Raw genomic sequence first — 21207 nt, forward strand, 5'->3', positions numbered from 1 at the left:
TAGTTATTTTTGTAGGACAATAGTGGGGGGAGGAGGAGTATGCCATCCTTAAATATGTCTGCCCCCATGTTTGAAGCCATAATCTACCCCACAGTGTAAAGCGTCTTTTCATATTAGCAGGCGTTGGCGCTAACATTTACTACCAAACATTAGAGCTATGGCTGGTACAGCTTAAGCTAACTAGTGTCAATCAAATAAAATTTTTTAATGAACTGCAGCTATAGCTATTTTGCTGCAAGATTGGTTAGCGTACAGTAGCTAATGTTAGCGCTAATGCTAGCTACCAGCCAAAGAGGATGTGTTAGACGCTTTGCATTGTGCTGTGTGTAGATCACAGTGAAATATGACTGCTGATTGACAATGTAGTTGTACAGGTTGTGATATGTTATGTCAGGCAGATCACCTGTCTGGTAGTTCTGTGTTAGCTCAAGTATGATCATGCCCTCCAGTAGGTTATTAATGTTATTATATAACTTATTATTATTATTATTATTATTATTATTATTATTATTATTATTATTATTATTATTATTATTATTATTATTATTATTATTATTATTATTATTACTACTAATTAATTAATACAATTTTGTATGACATAGAACTGCTTATTTTACCAAAACATAGTAGGTTTCTATACATTTGCATACATTGCCGGGGCTTTTTGCCTCCAGCATGGCTGGTTAAACAAACAATAAATGGTCTTGATTTACTGCCATTGCCTCAGGTTATGTCTTTGTTCCAATGGGTGATTCATGATTGGGGATTTAGACGGGTTTCCTGTCCACGTCAGACTTGGGGCTAGATCCACAAAGAATGGATTGCACGGTGCTAATTGCACCCTTACTTACAATTCATTATGAATTGAAAATGGGGGACCCTGATGTAAACAAGACGAAAATCTTTCTCTGGTCTGCATCCCCTTAACAATTGTGTGTATTGAGCCGTACTGTATTGTACCCATTCTGCAATCCGTTAATAAAAATTTCAGTCTGTAGCAGGGCTTTCTGACTATTTAACCCCCCCCCCCCCCCTCCTGCTCCAGGGCCTTCAGCGCAGAGCCACACCCCACCCCAGTGAGCTGAAGGTGATGAAGAAGGTGATCGAGGAGAGGCGGAACGAAGCCTACACCTCCAAACCTGATGGAGACACTGAGTCTCCCGACCCACAGGTACTGAACACCACCACTAACATGGAGTCGCACTTAAATTGGCTTCTTAGGCTTTGATGCAATAAGCAGAGATATAACCTTCATTATCGACAGAGATATAAACCTTCGTTATAGACAGAGATATAAACCTTCATTATAGACAGAGATATAACCTTCGTTATAGACAGAGATATAAACCTTCATTATAGACAGAGATATAAACCTTCGTTATAGACAGAGATATAAACCTTCATTATAGACAGAGATATAACCTTCGTTATAGACAGAGATATAACCTTCATTATAGACAGAGATATAACCTTCATTATAGACAGAGATATAAACCTTCATTATAGACAGAGTTATAACCTTCATTATAGACGGAGTGCTTCACTGTCAATAGAGGTGCATCAATACCATTTTGCTGACCAAGTACGAGTACCCCTAATGAGTGTGGGTATTATCTCTCACATGGATAACTATATTGTCAGCATCATCAAATAGAATTTTGCCAGTACAGTATCTGTGACCTTCGTGGATAACAGACGGTGGCCCTTCAGCCTGGGCTGCATCTGGTTCTAAATCACACTGGTTGTTGCAGGAGAAGCGGCTGAGCGGCCTGTCCAGTCAGAGCCACGACTCCCAGGCCTCCAACAGCACAGCCTCGGCCAACTCCCACGAGGAGAGGCGGGGCCTGACTGCCGCCACCCAGGGGCAGGAGCTTGTGGACAGCCACTGTCGGCAGCAGGAGGAGGAGGAGCTAGATGAGATGGAGGTGGAGTACATTGAGGTGAGATTTTTTTTTTTTTTTAACTCTTAACTCTTTAATTGACAAAACCGAGATAAGTCGGGTTAACTAAAAAATGCGTTGGCTGCCAGACCCGAGATATCTCGGGTTTTGGTCTTTTATTCGATATTTGTATTCATTATTCATCCAGGGACCTTGGTGTTACCATAGGGAATTAGTCTGAGATCGCCAAAGTGCAATACCGGCCGCATCCAGCTAGACGGCGGTATCGAGCACCCTTTGAAACCTTGTATCTTGGCCTGTGCAACGGTCAAATGTCACCGGGCACACTTTTCTTTGTCGGGCGAATGGAGCGGTTATAACGATCGGATTGAGAAGCGTCAAATGCTCCCGATGCATGATGTGTGGTGGATTATGTTGGCGACACGATCGACACCAATACTGGGACTCGCGATCAGAAAATTGGAATATTCTTTTTGGGGTACATCCTAGTGAAGGTAAGGGCTATATAATATCAATCCTGCGTTGATCCAACCATGTCTTCACCTCGATCGCAACATGTGTGTGTAAAGTTACTCCACAACGTATGCCGTTGGTGACGATCAAAGCATCAACAAACGACCCCCCCCCCCCTTTCATGCATTCATGATGAACCATAATACCTATGATATAGATCTGATTTCGGAATAGTAGCGTGTACAGGCAAGAAACTGCAACGTTTATAGTAGAATTGACATATAAGGCTATTACTCAGCCTTTCGGGAATGACCCCAGACCACGCTATAACTATACTTATATTCACCACGGTATAACACGGGAACGTATGGATGTAAAAATTAATTTCTTTTCACATATTGAACCGTGATGTCAAATGGGCCATAGTATTGTATCCATAGCTATAATATAGTTATAGCTCTACAAACAAGGTGACGCACTCCTATCTTTTAAAGCGTGGCATTGCTACGACGGGCCCCGTCTAATAGCTGACAGTCAATGAGTTAAGATATAAGATGTTTTAAGGTAAACAAGGTTAAATGTTCATTTTATGTTACATCTACACAGCTACTTTGTGATCTCCTAGAACCAGAGGTTTCCACGTTGCATAGTAAGATTATTGCGACTAATCCTTACTTTCACTAGAAGCCACAGGGCCGTAGAGAAAACTCCTACAGAACCAGAGGGGGCTGTATTTGATGCCCCCTCTCTTGTCTTTTCATACTCCTTAAACCTTGCCTCCCCCCCAGCCTACTGTGCACTTTGCGGAGGAGCCCATCATCCGTGGCGGGGATGAGGACGGGCAGGAGGGGGGCGAGCGGAGCGAGGAGGACGAGGAGCGGCCAGCCTTCCCCGCGGAGAAGCAGCGTTTGATCAGGAAGGACACGCCGCACTACAAGAAGCACTTCAAGATCAACAAGCTCCCCAAACCTGAGGCCGTGGCCGCTCTGCTGCAAGGCTTCAGCCCCGACGGCCTCGGCTCCCCCGGCCTCGGCTCCCCCGGCCCCCCAGGTCAGACCACCGGGGACAGGAGGGAGGAGGAGGAGGAGGAGCAGGAGCAGCAGGAGGAGGAGGAGGAGGAAGAGGACAAGTGTAACGTCACCCCACAGCTCCACCAGCACAGGGCCAACATGTCGGAGCTGGAGGTCAATTCCAGTCAAGCCAAGGTAACGGAGAGGGCCCCAGGGTGGGGAGGGGGGGTTCCAGGGACCAAGGTAACGGAGAGGGCCCCAGGGTGGGGAGGGGGGGTTCCAGGGACCAAGGTAACGGAGAGGGCCCCAGGGTGGGGAGGGGGGGTTCCAGGGACCAAGGTAACGGAGAGGGCCCCAGGGTGGGGAGGGTGGGTTCCAGGGACCAAGGTAACGGAGAGGGCCCCAGGGTGGAGAGGGTGGGGTCCAGAGACCAAGGTAACGGAGAGGGCCCCAGGGTGGGGAGGGTGGGTTCCAGGGACCAAGGTAACGGAGAGGGCCCCAGGGTGGGGAGGGGGGGTTCCAGGGACCAAGGTAACGGAGAGGGCCCCAGGGTGGGGAGGGGGGGTTCCAGGGACCAAGGTAACGGAGAGGGCCCCAGGGTGGGGAGGGGGGGGTCCAGGGACCAAGGTAACGGAGAGGGCCCCAGGGTGGGGAGGGGGGGGGGGTCCAGGGTCCAAGGTAACGGAGAGGGCCCGGGGGGGGGGGGGGGGGGGGGGGGGGGGGGGTCCAGGGTCCAAGGTAACGGAGAGGGCCCCAGGGTGAGGAGGGTGGGGTCCAGGAACCAAGGTGACTGAGAGGGCCCCAGGGTGGGGAGGGGGGGGTCCAGGGTCCAAGGTAACGGAGAGGGCCCGGGGGGGGGGGGGGGGGGGGGGGTCCAGGGTCCAAGGTAATGGGGAGGGCCCCAGGGGGAGGGGGGGGGGGTCCAGGGTCCAAGGTAACAGGGAGGGCCCCAGGGGGAGGGGGGGGGTCCAGGGACCAAAGAGGGCAGCTGGTACACGCTGACTTACACATCACACACACAAAACAGATCATGTGCTGATTCTTTACGTCAGTGTTTTGATATCATGAGGTACATCGTGAACTACAAAACAATACAATCAATAATAATTAAATGACTCATTGATAATAAAAGGTTCTCTATCCATGCCATTCCTGACTTATTCCTACATTGATAATGGCCTGCTCAGTGCTCATAGCCTCTATGCTAACTCTTAACACGCATAGAAGCCGTCTATCACCTTGCACCTTGCATTCAGTTTGCAGTGGACTGCTGGCACTTGACTGAGAGGGGACTGTTGCCATTGCATGCAGGGTTGTTGTGCAAATGAACGCCTCTAGACAGTGAGCGTAGGGACTTCCTGGTTTCACCCTGCTATGTATTCACCAGCAGTCTCTCTCTGGTTAGGCATCCCTCCCTACCAGGCTTGGCATTCTGCTCTGTCCCTGCAAAGACAAGATGTCCTCCACTGTGTCTCCCACCGCACAACACTGTCCTCATCCTCACCTCTCCTCTTCGTTAAATCCCCATGTTTTACTCCCTTGGCTCGGAGAACACTGGGAGATGTTTTTATTTTGTATGTGTGTGGGTGGGTGAGATCAGCATTTCTTATGTTTTGCTTTGCTACCATTGTGCTGTACTCGTTAATGAGAAGATCGACGTAGCTCTACTGTTAGGTGTTGTCATCATGACTGTAATTTATGTGTGATGATGTCAAAATTGACGGAGCCCCGCCCCCCTCTTGCTCCATGCCTTCTGTCCATTTCAGCGCTATGCTTCTCACCAGATCATTTGCCGTTTCTTGATTTTAATTGGATCCACCTGCCGCCTCACTCTTTTTGTGTGTGTGTGTGTGTGTGTGTGTGTGTGTGTGTGTGTGTGTGTGTGTTAAGAGTGCTCCTGAAATGTTTTGGTTTACATAAAACAACACTCATTGATCACCATTCTTTGGGAAGCCTGACTCTGGTTGGTTGTCGGGGAGTTTTGTATTCAGCTCATTTTCCTTCTTTGATCTCACGTCATTTCACACATAAAGTCAATAAAAAAGGAATTACCTTTTAAAGTAATGCACACGCACATGTCTTTGAAACCATGAGCTTTGTAACTGAGCTGACCACACCAAAGACGTGTGGGGATCAGGAACAAGCCTGCTACCTAATGTACTAAGTACAATGTCTGTGTCTGTATCTGTGTGCCTGTGTCTGTGTCTGTGTGTCTGTTAGGGGTGGGGGAAAAAATCGATACGTAGTAGTATTGTGATACGATTGCGATTGCGTGGCGATACTGTATCGATACAGGGACGCCAAAAATTATTCATAAAAAATTTAAATTAAAATAATTTTTTTGTACAAGGAAGTTGCATTGTTCATTTCAATACCTGTAATAGTACAGTAGTCCACACACATGTGCATTCAGTTAAGTTGGAATATGACTGTAATACAAACAGTTCAGTTTGTCAGGTACATGCAACACAGATTACAGTGTCTGCTTGAGAAAATACCATGTTCTGCAATAAAAATGATTGAAGTGAGATGAACAGACTGAACTTTATTTTATTAGATAAAACATGTTGACAGTTTTACTTTGCAGTAAAAAAAAAAAAAAAAGATCGCAATATTCGCGATATATTGAGTATTGCGATACTATCGTATCGCGGCTCAAGTATCGCGATAGTATCGTATCGCGAGGTCTCTGGCGATTCCCACCCCTAGTGTCTGTGTGTCTTCAGACCAACCAGAATGTTCATTGGCAGAGCTGGAATGTTGAGATCCAATGAGGCCAGTTTGTATCGTATAGGCATAGAATTCTTCTATAGAAATATTCCAGAGAGGTACATTGCTTAGTTTTTATTTTATTATTTGTATTATTATTTGTATTATTATATACCATTTTGGCAACACTTTCTATGATGTCCATGTCTATAATGCATTATAAATATACTTATAATGCGTTATAATCTGCTTATAACACTGTATGATTATAGTTATAAGCATTCATACATATTCACAATGCTGTATAACAATAACACATGATTAAGTATTGTATATTTACTTATGAGGTCAAGTATCACAATATAATTGCAAAAAAATAAGATTCCGGAGTCGCTTTTGTTGATCAAACATTTACATAAAAGTAAACTATACAGCTACACTACAGGTAAAGTAGGAAATGTTTCAGGTGTTATTTATAACTTCAGTCAATAGTGAGTTTTTGGGGAGACATCACATTAGTGAAATGTAACTGTCCATCATTCAGTTCTGTCAAATTGGAGTACCTAACCACTCAATTCATTGTCTGTTATAACCTGGTAAGCAATTAAATAAATGTTGTGTGTTCTTGTATAGATTTTATGATATTTCAGTGACTTTTCACTTTACTGACCACTTATAGTGACTTTTAACCAGCTTGTGCATTATAAAATGTCATTACTTTACTTAAAGCACCAACTAACTAGTGTCTTATAATCACATGTATAATTGAAAATGATAATGTATTACAACTATGAAAATGATAATACACTATGATCCTTGCAAAAGAAAAGTACAGATAATACCTGAAACAATTTCACCTGTAGCTGTATATTCTACTTTTATGTAAACATTTGATCAACAAAAGCGACTCCTCAGCGATTATGACCAGCAATTATGAAGTATTATGGTACTTGACCTTATAAGTAATTATAAAATGCTTTATGATGCGTTATGATTATTGTTATAAAGCATTATTAATATTTGAGTGCTTATTACTATAATTATACAGTGCTATAAGCAGATTAGAATGCATTATAGGTATGTTCATAATTTCTTCTGTAGATATATCTCAAATGAGATGATTTGGCCATTTAGCCTAATTGTACAATTCAACAAACATTAACTATGGCACATTAAAGCTGGGCAATATTATTGTTTATCGTCTTTCAATGGGATCATATAAATAAATTACAGTCCTGTTTTCTCAATTAACAATGACAAGTACATATTATTATAGTATTAACTCTTATTTAACGCTCATATTAAATATATATATATATAGTTTGGGGTTGATGTCACACCTTACATCACCACTCAGTTCAGTATGATGGAACATTAACTGGAGCTATCGGATATTGTGAGATATATATATTGTGATTATCATATTGATTTCGCCATTTTGCCCAGCATAGGCCCACTGACCATTTAAATCGAGATTAAGTATCTTGTAGGTAAAAAGGTTTTCTGTGATGTCTTTGGTTCGGGAGCTTTGGCTTTCCTTGGTTGTTTCTCTCCACTCACTGTGTGGTTCTGGTCTGTAGACTGGCTCTCTCCTCTCCACCTCTGCCTGTGTTTGCTTCTGGTGGCTGGGGTGTGAATGTGGAACATTTCCGTCGTCCTGGTGGATTTCTAAGTCTTATTATGTAATTGTTGAACCAGCCTGAAGCAGACAAGATATGTTATAAATGGGATGATCTGTGGCTAATAGAGTGGTTGCTTTTTGTGTGGTGATGTTAAAGGGATAGTTAAAGTTTTTGGAACCCTAGACCTATTTCTTGTAGAGCTTTTCCAATACAGCGTCCCGTGCCTACTGCTAACTGACCTGTGTGGAGTTGTGGTACCCATGCTGATTTGAAGTACTCTTCAGTAGGTACCAAAGGTACTATCCGTGCTGCAATTCAATACTGCAGACCATTCATTGGTCAATGAAAATTGTCACCGAATATTGAATCTGCAATGCCTAGTTTTGACACTTTGATCTGAATTGTGTGAGCCCTGCACGCCGAAGTACCCGTATGTTCAAATACAACTCAAAACTAGATATTATTATAGATAATAGATATTAAATATGGGGTACATGTAAAAAAAATCTGGTTTTTGTAATAGTCAACAATGCCATTGTTGAGACCAAGCGATTATCTCCTGGTTAAGACTTTCTCTTTCCTCAGCTGTGTGTGTAGACTTGTGTAGTGAGAAAGTGCTTTCTGGCTAGCCGTCTTGTTTCGCCAAATTGCAAACATTGTAAATACTTCACCTTTTAGCTCACACAATCTTGTTAAAAAAAGAGATTTGCTGAATAAAATTATTGTTTTGTTAAGAGTTGTCCTGATCGGTTCCGTAAGATCGGTATCAGGGCCCTACTTTAATTGATCGGTATTGGCTATATTAAGTTATTTATGCAATTCCAATCTTTTTTTGTTAAACGATCAATGAAAACCTTTAAGGGAAGGCTGTGATGTAGGCTCTTTTATTTAAGCAGAGCTATTCAAGGAGTTTCACTTGAGCATGTCCTGTATGACAGTGTGACCAGCTGGGCAAAAGCTAATATTAAATACTTGCGAACATAAGACTATTCTGATAGCACCATATTTCTTTTCTTTATTTCTTTATTTCAGATCCCCATTAGTCACTGCCTCAGCAGCGACTATTCTTCCTGGGGTCTGTATACAAACATATAAAAATTAAACAAGAATAATCAATAAAACATAAAAACAAAACAAATATCAATAAAACACCAATAAAATATACAAACAATTATAGAACATTAAACCAATCAAAATCAGACATACAAACAAATATGTATGCAAAATCTTTTTTTCTGCTCTGTGTAGAGTACATTTTTGTGAGCTTCAGTCAACTTGTACAGACGGGAGCTTGACCCCATTGACTTTGCATTGGTTTGTGGCTAATTATCCGGAGTTAGTGTGAGAAACAGCATGGATTGTGCTGAGAAAGGACTCTACTGATCAACATCATCATTAGTAAGTTGGAAATAGGGCTAGGGTTCCAAAAATCAGAATTATTCCTTGAGTGTGCTTTATAAAAAAGAAAATTAAAAGAAGGAATTTAATCTTTATTTATACATTTTTGGTCTATTTTAGTGTTGTGTTTGTTGGAGTGTGTGTGTGTGTGTACGTGCGCATATTTTTATTTTGGCCTCACTAATCCGCATGCCTGTCGCTGGTTCCCGTCCTAACAGGGGGTGTCATTTGATCAAGTCAATAATCTGCTGATTGAACCTGCTCGAATTGAGGAGGAAGAGGTCTGTACCTACCTACTCTCCTTTCCCATCCTCTCTCTCTCTCTCTCTCTCTCCTCCCACTCACCCACTCATTCACCCGCCTGATCGCTCTCAGAGGGGGAGAACAAGGCAACCTCACAGAAATCCATGATTAATCCAAAGCCAATCGCCAGGGAAAAAGCGCTCACCGTTTAACTCACTTTCATCGTGGGCCAGCGTGGCAGAACCTGCAGGGGAGCGACGTGGCTGCTGTAGGACGTTCACCCCAGAGGCTGTTGCGAAGCGGAAACTTGAAGCCATAGTTCAGATTATGGAAGAAAAAAAATTTACATAAAGTGGTGACCAGTAGTGTAATCAATGCGTAACCATTAGCTGACTTACAGAGTCCCGTGGTCGGGGGGGGTTTGGCCGGATTCTGAGCGAACCGGGAAGCTTCAGTTCAGACATGACATGGTGAATTGTAGGGCTGCAACGATTAGTCGACATAACGCAGAATTTTTTGCGTCGATGCGTCGTAAATTCTTTTTTGCACTAGCTATCTTTGTGAAAGTGGCTTCTCAGCTCTGGTCCAGCTGAAGACAGAGCAGAGGAACAGATTGGACATTGAACATGACCTCAGAGTTGCTTTGTCTACCATCACCCCAGACTTTGAGACTCTTGTCAGGAGCAAACAACATCCCCAGTTATCCCATTAGTTCCCTGGGATGTTAAGCTAAGAAGTCTGCTAAGAAGGATATATTATTTATTATTGTTATTATTATTATTTTTTTTCATTGTGTTTTTAGCCCTAGTTGCACTTTTGTTGCAACCCCAGTTATCCCATTACATTAGTTCCCCCAAACTTACTGTCGTCTGTTATGTTAAGCTAAGAAGTCTGCTAAGAGCCCAGAAAAGGAGCCGCGCCCACAGGAAGCAGAGATGGCGAGTGTGACAGAAATTAATCGTTAGATTAGTCGACTAATCGAAAAAATAATCGACAGATTAGTCGACTACCAAAATAATCCTTAGTTGCAGCCCTAGTGAATTGGAATCGGCCCCAGTGCATAGTGACTGCACACCACTGGAGTTGGTTCAGAAGAATCGAGCATAGGAAATATGCACCACGCTGTTTTCTGCCCTGGATTAAATGTTCTCTCGATGCACCAAGGTGTGGATTACAACTTTTTAATTTTTTTTCTGGAAGCTTCTCGGTTCGCTCAGGACCTCGACCACAGCACTCTCTGTAGGTGAGCGGTTATGCATCCACTACACTACTGGCAAGTATTTCAGACCACTTAAAGGGGCACTTCACCAAAAAAACAATGCACATTTTATCATCTCAGACACATCCAAAATCTCTAAGCCGTTTTCCACATATTAATTTAGTTTTGACAGCTATTGAGAGTAAATTAGTGTGAATATGGCCACCAGTGAGTCTTCATGGACCTTGAATCCTTGTGTTGTATTAATTACAGCTCCATGAAATGATATGGTAACAGTCCCTTTAGGACAAACTATTGATATTGTTTTATCTACCACATAATTTCATTGAGCTGCAACACAAGGATTCAATGTCCCTGATGACATCACTGGTGGCCATATTCAAACTAATTTACTGAAAATCTTCTGTCAAACTAAAAATTTTTTGAATGTGTTGTGATTGTGCAAAATAAATCAGCATTGTTTTTGGTGAAGTGCCCCTTTTAATGTAGAAATCTGAACTATCCCTTTAACAAATCTTACTCTTGTGTATTCACCGTTATCAGTATGTATAATGGGACACTATCAGTTGTAATGAAAGGTGCAGATCATCAATTTGACGGAATAGATGTCCTTAATGAAGACCTCACGCCTAAAGAATATTTATCGGACTATGTCACCACAAACAGGGTGAGAGAAATATCCACGTATATATATCAACTGAATGCTGCTACAAATCGACAGATACAAAATATAAACCAAAAGGTCATGGGACAACAATTTCCTAAAGCAGGAGTTGAACCCAGCCACACCCAGGACGACTAGCGGGTCATTAATTTGGCAGGATCCAAATAAGAGGATAACCGTCCCGCCCCATCGCCAGGTTCTACCACGCCGCGCCTCCTCCTCCTCCCTCGCTGCTCTTCTTTCTGCTCCTCCTCTTCATCATCCCCTGTCCAGGCTGAGTGGCCATGGAGTGAGCGGGCTGGTTGTGCCGGGCCGGGGGAGGTCTGACTGCAGCACCGTCTTGGTTTTTATTGCTGGGTCATCATGAGGACATGACCCATGGCCCAGGCGTACAGGACGGTTTGTGTGAATAAGAGTGGCATAAGCTGAAGACGAGAAGTTCATGTGACACCGTCCACACATTCAGGACGGACATGGATGTTGGACGAAAGATGCTCATCTATATTTTAATGTTTTTTTTAATGTTTTTTTTTTGTTGCAAAGATTATTTATTAATAAGATACATATTGTACACTTCATTCAGTTAAAGATCCCCTCCACTTTCTTTTTTAATAATGATTAACTCCTCTTATAGCCCTTTCACACTGGCAGGACTCTGTGCCGGTTCCAGTTCCCGAACCTAATCTTGAACCGGCCGGCGCGTTCAGACCGACAATAATTGGTTCTAAACCTGAAAAGTCGGTTCTCAGCTGGAACCGAATTTTTTTATTTTTTTCCTTGCGAACCATGACATCATCAGTGGGCGTGTAATATTGTAGGCTGTGAAGACAAGTGAAAACGGCGAACAGCAGAGGTTCATTGCACTGCACTATGCTGATCCTTCAACTGGTGACGCGGAAGTCATCCAACCAGAGCGGGTAAAAATATGCATAAAAAATTGTCAAGAGCCAATCACGCAGTCGTTCAGTATTGACATTACTAAATGAGATGTCATGCTAATATGTCATGTTCTACAGTAGGACTCACTACTATAATACCTAATAAAACAAGTCATTAGAATAATATTATAGAAGCCTACTTTGCTGGAACTTAGAATTGGAATTTAGCACGTATACAGTACGTGTGTGTGTGTGTGTGTGCACTCGCTCGCTTGCTCGCTGATGCTGCCTCACAAGCCGCTTCGCCACGCATTTATTTATTTATCCACTCTAGTTGGATGGTGTATTGTACTTGTGCTGTATAATAACGATACATTTGAATCTAATCTCATTTTGAGATCAGTCGCAAATCGCTTCTGCGCTACCTGTTGAATGGATCAGCATGGTGCAGATGCAATGCTGAACCTTTGAAGCTGTTTTGCACACGGCACATTTTGCCACTGTTGTGTTTACTTCCGCCTGAGTAACGCCCCCCGTTGATGACGGAGTACGTGGAATTTTGGTTCTGCTTAAATAGGTGTAAACGCGGGCTGGTTCGTCAGAGAGCACCAAGGTTCAGAGGCTCCAGAACGGAGCCTGAACCGGAACCGTGTCTGTCTGAAAGCGCTATTAGAGGCATGGCATACAGATTGTTATTTATGCATAGTGGCTTTTTCACAGTCTTCCCCTGGAGAGGGAGAGCTTCTCTGTACTTCCCTGAAATCTGAGTTACATGTGTGATGTCACCAATAGTTTGAACCTATTATGGTCAGATGTGGTAACTTGACACCTTTATCTTCAGCTACACAGAAAGCGGAGTATGTATTGACACTGTCTTGGAATTCCTGGTAAATATCAATAGGTGTTTGTTGCCAATTTGCATATCCATAGAACCTTGCATTCTCAATGAGGGTAAAGGTTTTCAGATTCTTCTAAGCCATTTTTGTTTTTTTATTGAACAATTTGGTGGAAAAACATCCTTTCTTTTGTTATTATTCAATAAAGAACATTTTACAAGGGTTTAAAATCTGTCTGGAGGGGATCTTTAAGCCCATTATGTCAACTGTATTATGAATATTCCCAGTGCGCAGTCACTTCATCTGTTATCTCTAGTCTAAGTACAGTATAACCTTGTCTAGCATTTTCATAAATCACAGAGCTTTTATTCTGAAATGCCATCTGTTAAACTATGCCAATATTGTGTCTTTGCAAGTCATCTGCTGTAATTAAGCATTGGTGTGTAGACTGAAATGATAACTTAAAATGATATTTCACTTTAGAGGAAACATTTTCACTTTTTCACACTCTTTATCCACCACCAGCATTCAGCCATTTTCTATGAATCGCTGATCATGGTATACAGGCAAAAGGTACTCAATTATTGCTTTTAGACTTGGTTTTCAGAATAAAATGAGGCAGTGGTGGTGACTTTGGACACCCCGTCATGGCCAGTATCTGTCGCTGACTGTTCATCGACAACAGTATGCGTGCTAAAAAGTGTTGATGTTCCCCAGAGTCATATGTTGCTTTAATACCAATATACTGTATATCTATATGAACTTTTAATTAAAGGTATTTCTTGTTCAAATAAATGGTTTACATGACAAAATGATATCTCTACATTCTTACAGCCATCACTGAGCCAGTCCCTCCTGCTCTGCAGTAATCCGAGAAAAAACAAATCTGGAATCCATTTCCAACTGTATTCATTCAGGAGAGATAACTCTCACTGCAAGTATTGTCTGATAAAAATAAGAAATAAAAACACGTTTTAAGCAAATATGTGCTTGACGTATTTAAGTAAAATAATCTGCCAGTGCAGTAAGCTAATTTAGCTTGGCAAGATTAAGGTCGCTTTCACACAGGGGCTGTTTGGTCCGGACTATCGGACCAGAATTCGATAGTCCGGTTTTTCGGGTTTGTGTGAATGCGCGTCGAACTCGGTCCGCGGACCAAACACGCAAACTCTGGTCCGCCTGAAAACGTAGGTCTCGGTTCGGCTTCATCGAACCAAACGCGGACCAAACGTAGGAAGTCACCTGATAAACTGCATCTTGGGTAGAAGGAACACTGCAGCTTATTATTATTATTAATACCGCAGTATTAACTCAGGCCTCACAGCGTGTGTGCTACAGCATCACCCGAACATATTCACCATTGACTTTTTGTGTCAAAAACGTAGGCAAACAGCCACAGATACACACACACACACGGAGCGCGGCATTACAAGCACACTGTGTAAACATGTCTCGTGGACAGACTTGGGTGATCCGCTGATCTGGAGTCAGACATGGCTCGCAGTCCACACATACAGACACACACGCGCGCGCACACACGGGCTCGCAGCCACACACACACACACACATTTCCACTCTATCAGCCACGCCTCTGCTACTATCACGCTTGCTCACGGCTACGCAGTTTGTGTATTTCCGCATTTCACTTTCTGAAGGGGAGGGATTTCCACTCTCCATTGTGTCCAATGGACGAGCGCCCTTTTCGACCGCGTGACATTGTTCAGAAAGTTCGGTGCGCTTGACAAATTGCTATGTGAAGTGAACGCAGACGAACCAAATGATGAATGCAACAATGTTGCAACTTCACCACCAGAACCGCACCGAGTCCACCAAAACTATATGTGAAAGCGACCTAACTGAAATAAGTAAAAGTATAGTATCTAGGGTTCTCTCTTCTGATTGGATAAAGTGGGAAGGAATACCAGAAAATGTATTTTGTGTTTACTGCAGAGTGGAGGGACTGAGAGACCCATGTTACTGACCAGCCACTCTATATCAGTGATGGCTGTTGGAATGTAGCGCTACTTAACACTTGTTTTAACAAAAGAATACCACTTACAGCACCTTTTAAATAACCACATACAGAATATTTGTACCTGAATGTATTTCAATGTTTTCTTTTTGTAGTCAAATTCATGCCTATGATACACCCCTGCATGTGTCCTTGGTTATAAGGTAGAACTGGCTATAAGGCTATAAGGTACTGGCTCTGCATACTAAATCAGATTCTCGGATATTATTCATTTTGACAACTGAGTGAGTAATTCTGTGCTTGGTGTTTGTATTGTGCATTCGTTTACCGACGTGGTATATATGTCTGACCGAAGCTCAGAGAATGGTTGATACCTGCACTTGTGTCACATGTTTTGCTCCAAGAAAGCCAATTGGAATTTGCCAGCGAGTGCATGAGAGATTAAAAAGGATGTGTGTAGGTTTTCAAGCCAATGGTGAAATATACCTTTCCACGACCTCCTTTCCACACCCAGGACATGGCACACTCTTCTTCTCCTCTCCTCCCTCTCTGTCTCTCTTTCTCTCTCTTTCGCTCATCTTCCACCTGTCCATCATCTTCACTTTTCCCTCTTCTCTCCCATTCTGCATGGCTTGCGCACATAAGGCATACAGCATTCAGCACACACACATAATAAGTCTGAGTCCCCCATCATGTCAGGATGTATCATCGTTCGTACCGTCCCGGTGTGATAGTCTTGTTTGTTCTTTTGTTTCTTTAAAACCAACACTCCCAACATTTTGGGAAATACACTTATATGCCATCTTCCGCTGAGTCAGACAAGAAGATTGGTATTGGTTTGATCTCTGTGCATCCAGTAGCCCCAGAGAGAGGGTGGCTGCAGGTACAATGCTAGCCTAGCTTAGTGCAGGGACTGGAAGCCGTACAAGGCAGCTAGTCTAGCTCTGTCAAATGTGAAGAAATAGATTCCCGAAAATGACTAACGAAGGTGAAATTGACATCAATCTTCTTGTCTGACTCTGGGGAAGATGGCGAATAAGTGTCTCCGAAAATGTTGGAGTGTTCCTTTAAAGTCCCTTTCCCTCACTGCACACATCTTGATGACTGTGTGCAGTTTGAGAGCAGCCTCTGTTTCCGGAAGGGGCTTTAGAAAGTATACGTTTGTCTCACTGGACGTCTCTGGACTAATGTCAGTTAAGTGGTACTAAATGAAGTGACTCAATTGTAAATTGGTACAGAGGTAGACGAGATATTTCATTATGTTTGGTAATTTTTTGGACCATCTCAAGTTTTTGTCTTCTTTACAAAACAATATCTGCAATATACTTAAGCTTAAAAATTAAGCAAAGTAACTTGATCTCTGGCCAAAACATCTACTTGAATTGGATTAGCTCGGAGACCCGTCTGTCAAAACGTTGTGTCTGTCTGTCTGTAAGTACGTCCACAGCCTCTCATGCCGTTTGCCCCCAGATCGGCGCCACCCTCTGGCAGGAGGAGGGAGTTCACCCACAACCATTATAAACCCACTGAGGTCTCAAGATATGAATATAAAAAATTTAATAGTCAATCACCCTCATCTGTAACAAGCAATGTGTTGATTTCAACCGATTTTGTTACAAAAATCATGGGTAGAAGATGTTACTGGTCATAACAGCGTTGTGGGCTCTCTCCCCCCCCCCTCCCCCTTCAGCCTGCTGGGGTTTCACCATTAGTCACCCTGACCCCCTGCTCCTCCTCCTCTTGCAGCACACCTTGGCCATTGTACGGCAGACCGGGGGTCTGGGCATCAGTATAGCTGGAGGGAAGGGATCTACCCCGTACAAGGGAGATGACGAGGTAGGAGATGTTTAGTCTGATATCATTTTTTTTATTATTATCTTTTAAGACGCAAAGCACCTCTATGACCGGCAATGTCACTCAGTCAGTCATTCGTCCAGTAATTCAGTCACTCACACTTACCCACTCTGCCCCTAGTGGCGGCTCACTCATCACATTTTGCGTAAGACCAGTTCATCAGAGTTTTTGTGTTGTTTGGTCCTTTTCTGCAGGGAATCTTCATCTCCAGGGTGTCTGAGGAGGGTCCTGCAGCCAGAGCGACCGTTAAAGTGGGAGACAAACTCTTAGAGGTAAAGACAAGTCCACCCTGTGTGAGCATATCCAGCACTGTTCTGGTGACTGGCTGGTCCCTCGAGTTTGCTCGGAAACAGGGTAACAGTCTTAAAGCCTGAGATTCTCCCCTCTGTTGCAGAGTTTTTAATCAAGTTGTACATGTTTTAATTGATTTGTTATCCTTACTTTTTGGATCGCCTTGTCGTCTTATTGTTATGATTTTATATGCCGTGTGATTTTATATGCTCTTTTTTTGCTTATTTCTGTACATAAGTACACTCCACGTGACTGTAAATGAGGGAAAACGCAGTTGCCTTTCGAGTTTAAATAAAGGTTTGAAATTCAATTAAACTGTGGTAGAAAGAGAGCCAGGCGATGTGGCGGCTGTGTGTACGTCTCTCTCACCGCCACTCCCGCTGGTCTCAGGTCAACATTAAACTGTGGTAGAAAGAGAGCCAGGCGATGTGGCGGCTGTGTGTACGTCTCTCTCACCGCCACTCCCGCTGGTCTCAGGTCAACGGGGTGGACCTCCACGGGGCGGAGCACCACACGGCGGTGGAAGCCCTCCGCAGCTCCGGGGCCACCGTCTCCATGACGGTGCTGCGCGAGCGCATGGTGGAGCCGGAGAACGCCATCACCACCACGCCGCTGAGGCCTGAGGACGACTACTTCCCCCGCGGCGAGAGACGCAGCAGCGGCCTCCCCTTCGGCGTCGACGGCAGCCCCAGCGTACCCCGGCACCGGCTCAACACCTGCCTGCTGCGCCACGACAAGGGCCTGGGCTTCAGCATCGCCGGGGGGAAGGGCTCCACGCCCTACCGCACAGGGGACATGGTGAGATACAGGCTCACACACCTGGATATTATCTACCACAGGGGACATGGTGAGATACAGGCTCACACACCTGGATATTATCTACCGCACAGGGGACATGGTGAGATACAGGCTCACACACCTGGATATTATCTACCGCACAGGGGACATGGTGAGATACAGGCTCACAAACCTGGGTATTATCTACCACAGGGGACATGGTGAGATACAGGCTCACACACCTGGATATTATCTACCACAGGGGACATGGTGAGATACAGGCTCACACACCTGGATATTATCTACCACAGGGGACATGGTGAGATACAGGCTCACACACCTGGATATTATCTACCACAGGGGACATGGTGAGATACAGGCTCACACACCTGGATATTATCTACCACAGGGGACATGGTGAGATACAGGCTCACACACCTGGATATTATCTACCACAGGGGACATGGTGAGATACAGGCTCACACACCTGGATATTATCTACCACAGGGGACATGGTGAGATACAGGCTCACACACCTGGGTATTATCTACCACAGGGGACATGGTGAGATACAGGCTCACACACCTGGATATTATCTACCACAGGGGACATGGTGAGATACAGGCTCACACACCTGGGTATTATCTACCACAGGGGACATGGTGAGATACAGGCTCACACACCTGGATATTATCTACCACAGGGGACATGGTGAGATACAGGCTCACACACCTGGAGATTATCTACCACAGGGGACATGGTGAGATACAGGCTCACACACCTGGAGATTATCTACCACAGGGGACATGGTGAGATACAGGCTCACACACCTGGATATTATCTACCACAGGGGACATGGTGAGATACAGGCTCACACACCTGGATATTATCTACCACAGGGGACATGGTGAGATACAGGCTCACACACCTGGATATTATCTACCACAGGGGACATGGTGAGATACAGGCTCACACACCTGGATATTATCTACCACAGGGGACATGGTGAGATACAGGCTCACAAACCTGGATATTATCTACCACAGGGGACATGGTGAGATACAGGCTCACACACCTGGATATTATCTACCACAGGGGACATGGTGAGATACAGGCTCACACACCTGGATATTATCTACCACAGGGGACATGGTGAGATACAGGCTCACAAACCTGGGTATTATCTACCACAGGCGACATGGTGAGATACAGGCTCACACACCTGGGTATTATCTACCACAGGGGACATGGTGAGATACAGGCTCACACACCTGGATATTATCTACCACAGGGGACATGGTGAGATACAGGCTCACACACCTGGATATTATCTACCACAGGGGACATGGTGAGATACAGGCTCACAAACCTGGGTATTATCTACCACAGGCGACATGGTGAGATACAGGCTCACACACCTGGGTATTATCTACCACAGGGGACATGGTAAGATACAGGCTCACACACCTGGATATTATCTACCACAGGGGACATGGTGAGATACAGGCTCACACACCTGGATATTATCTACCACAGGGGACATGGTGAGATACAGGCTCACACACCTGGATATTATCTACCACAGGGGACATGGTGACGCCTAACAAAAAAAGAGTTTGGTTCCGGTTGCCGACCGACCCTGCCGATTTAGGTGCGACCCAATTTATTTTCGGAGTTAAAAAAAAAAGAAAAAAAAAAGATATACTATAATTATTATTATTTTTACAATAAAGTTTCATAAAAATCTTTGTCAAACCTTTAGTATTATGGATATTAAACATGCTGGCAGAGTACATGCATCCATGTTGTTGTGAACATTTTAATTAAGTAAAGAAATTCCCTATCCATAGTCGCTGTGGGAAAAAAATAAATAAAAAAAATGCCCTACCTACCCATGGCCTTAACTGACAACCAACAGGAACCAAACAATATTTTCTTTTATGCCTAAGAGGCACGCTCACAAACCTGGATATTATCTACCACAGGGGACATGGTAAGAGGCACGCTCACAAACCTGGATATTTATTTGAGGATATGCTATGAGAATATGATATGAGGATATGATATGACGATATGATATGAGGATATGATATGATATGAGGATATGGGCCATCAAGTCCCAACACTGTTACATATTTCATTGGCCACCGCTGGGTGAAACACGATGTGTACACGGTGTCAGGTTCTCCCTCCTCTGAAGGCCTGAGACAACAGGCTGTGTGTTCTAATGAAAAGATCACTATCAGCTGTGTAAACTTGACAAGTGCATCCGGCAGACGTCTAGGTGCGGCCTGAGGCTGTTTTGAGAGGAGAACTAGTACGTACTTAAATGAATGTCATATCATATCTTCATACCATATCTTGCTTTTATATTATCACTTTTAAAGACGCTTAGCGCGCTCTTGGGCTGCACAGGTTTACTGGCTGCCATACACTGGCACCAGGCACACGTGAAATTAAAGGGGTACTGCACCCAATTTCAGAATTCACACATGTTATTATTCCTATGGTCTAAGACAGTCCAGAAATAATAGTGAACATGAACTCTCTTCCAGATCCATAAACTAGTGAGCTAAACACGCAAACTTGACTTGTCATCGTCAGGTATAAAGTCTGAATCTGCTCAATAGATAACAAATTGGGAGAGATGGTAAGGATGACACTGATGGGCCTTTCACACCCGCAGGGCCCCAGGCTGGTTTTCCGGTTCCCGAACCAACATTTTAACCGGCCAACACATTCAGATTTCAGACCCAAAATAAATAGGTTCAGAACCTGAAGAGTTGGTTCTCAGCTGGAACCAAGACATTTTTGTTTTTCCTTGTGGCAATAATCAACTAATCTGGATAAAATCATTGCTTCATCCGTCTGGTTCAGATGCCACCGTCGAGACATTTTGAGCCTCTCTTGGGCCATATATGGGCATAAGTGTGTGACATGACACAAGGGCTTTCCCAACTTCACTGTGTCTTTCTGAAAGCGGTAAGGGAGCACCCTGGGGAATGTTTCCAGCAAATGGTTTCAGAACTGAAAACGCTACGGTAGAATTAAGTTAATTTTAGGTATAAAAACCCTTTAAAGGTGCACCATGTACAAATGCTTATAATTATTAATTATATCTTATGTCATCAAACCAAAATCATTTTTAGGCACTTGTCAACCAAACATAAGCCTAAAATTATGTTTCTTAACCATTTCCGGCCCTGCCTTTGTAAACAACCACAGTGAAATAGTAAATGTTCCGTTTATTCAGTTATGAAAATATACCATAGAAATGATTCACTTCTTTGACTCTCACAAAACGACATAGTGCAACTGTAAGTCCTAATCATTCGTAGCTATACACACATACACACTCTCAGATGGTCACTAGATACTGT

General features: G+C 43.7%; 1 protein-coding gene across 9 annotated transcripts in view; it reads left to right on the top strand.

Annotated features, from left to right (window-relative positions):
• Positions 1-21207, top strand: part of scrib (scribble planar cell polarity protein) — a 151537-nt gene that overhangs the window by 81471 nt on the left and 48859 nt on the right. For 8 of the 9 annotated variants that reach the window (XR_014620381.1, XM_084326684.1, XM_084326687.1 and 5 more), the window contains exons 13-19: positions 1046-1171; positions 1752-1940; positions 3143-3559; positions 9312-9374; positions 16652-16741; positions 16954-17031; positions 17528-17848. Coding sequence is in view for 8 of the 9 variants with exons in the window: in XM_084326684.1 (XP_084182810.1) it covers positions 1046-1171; positions 1752-1940; positions 3143-3559; positions 9312-9374; positions 16652-16741; positions 16954-17031; positions 17528-17848 (1284 nt within the window). In the remaining variant the exon portion in view is untranslated. The remainder of the gene's footprint in view (positions 1-1045; positions 1172-1751; positions 1941-3142; positions 3560-9311; positions 9375-16651; positions 16742-16953; positions 17032-17527; positions 17849-21207) is intronic. The other variant, XM_084326686.1, reaches the window with a different exon arrangement.

This window comes from Notolepis coatsorum, assembly GCF_963971535.1.
Source record: "Notolepis coatsorum genome assembly, chromosome: 12".
Taxonomy (NCBI): domain Eukaryota; kingdom Metazoa; phylum Chordata; class Actinopteri; order Aulopiformes; family Paralepididae; genus Notolepis; species Notolepis coatsorum.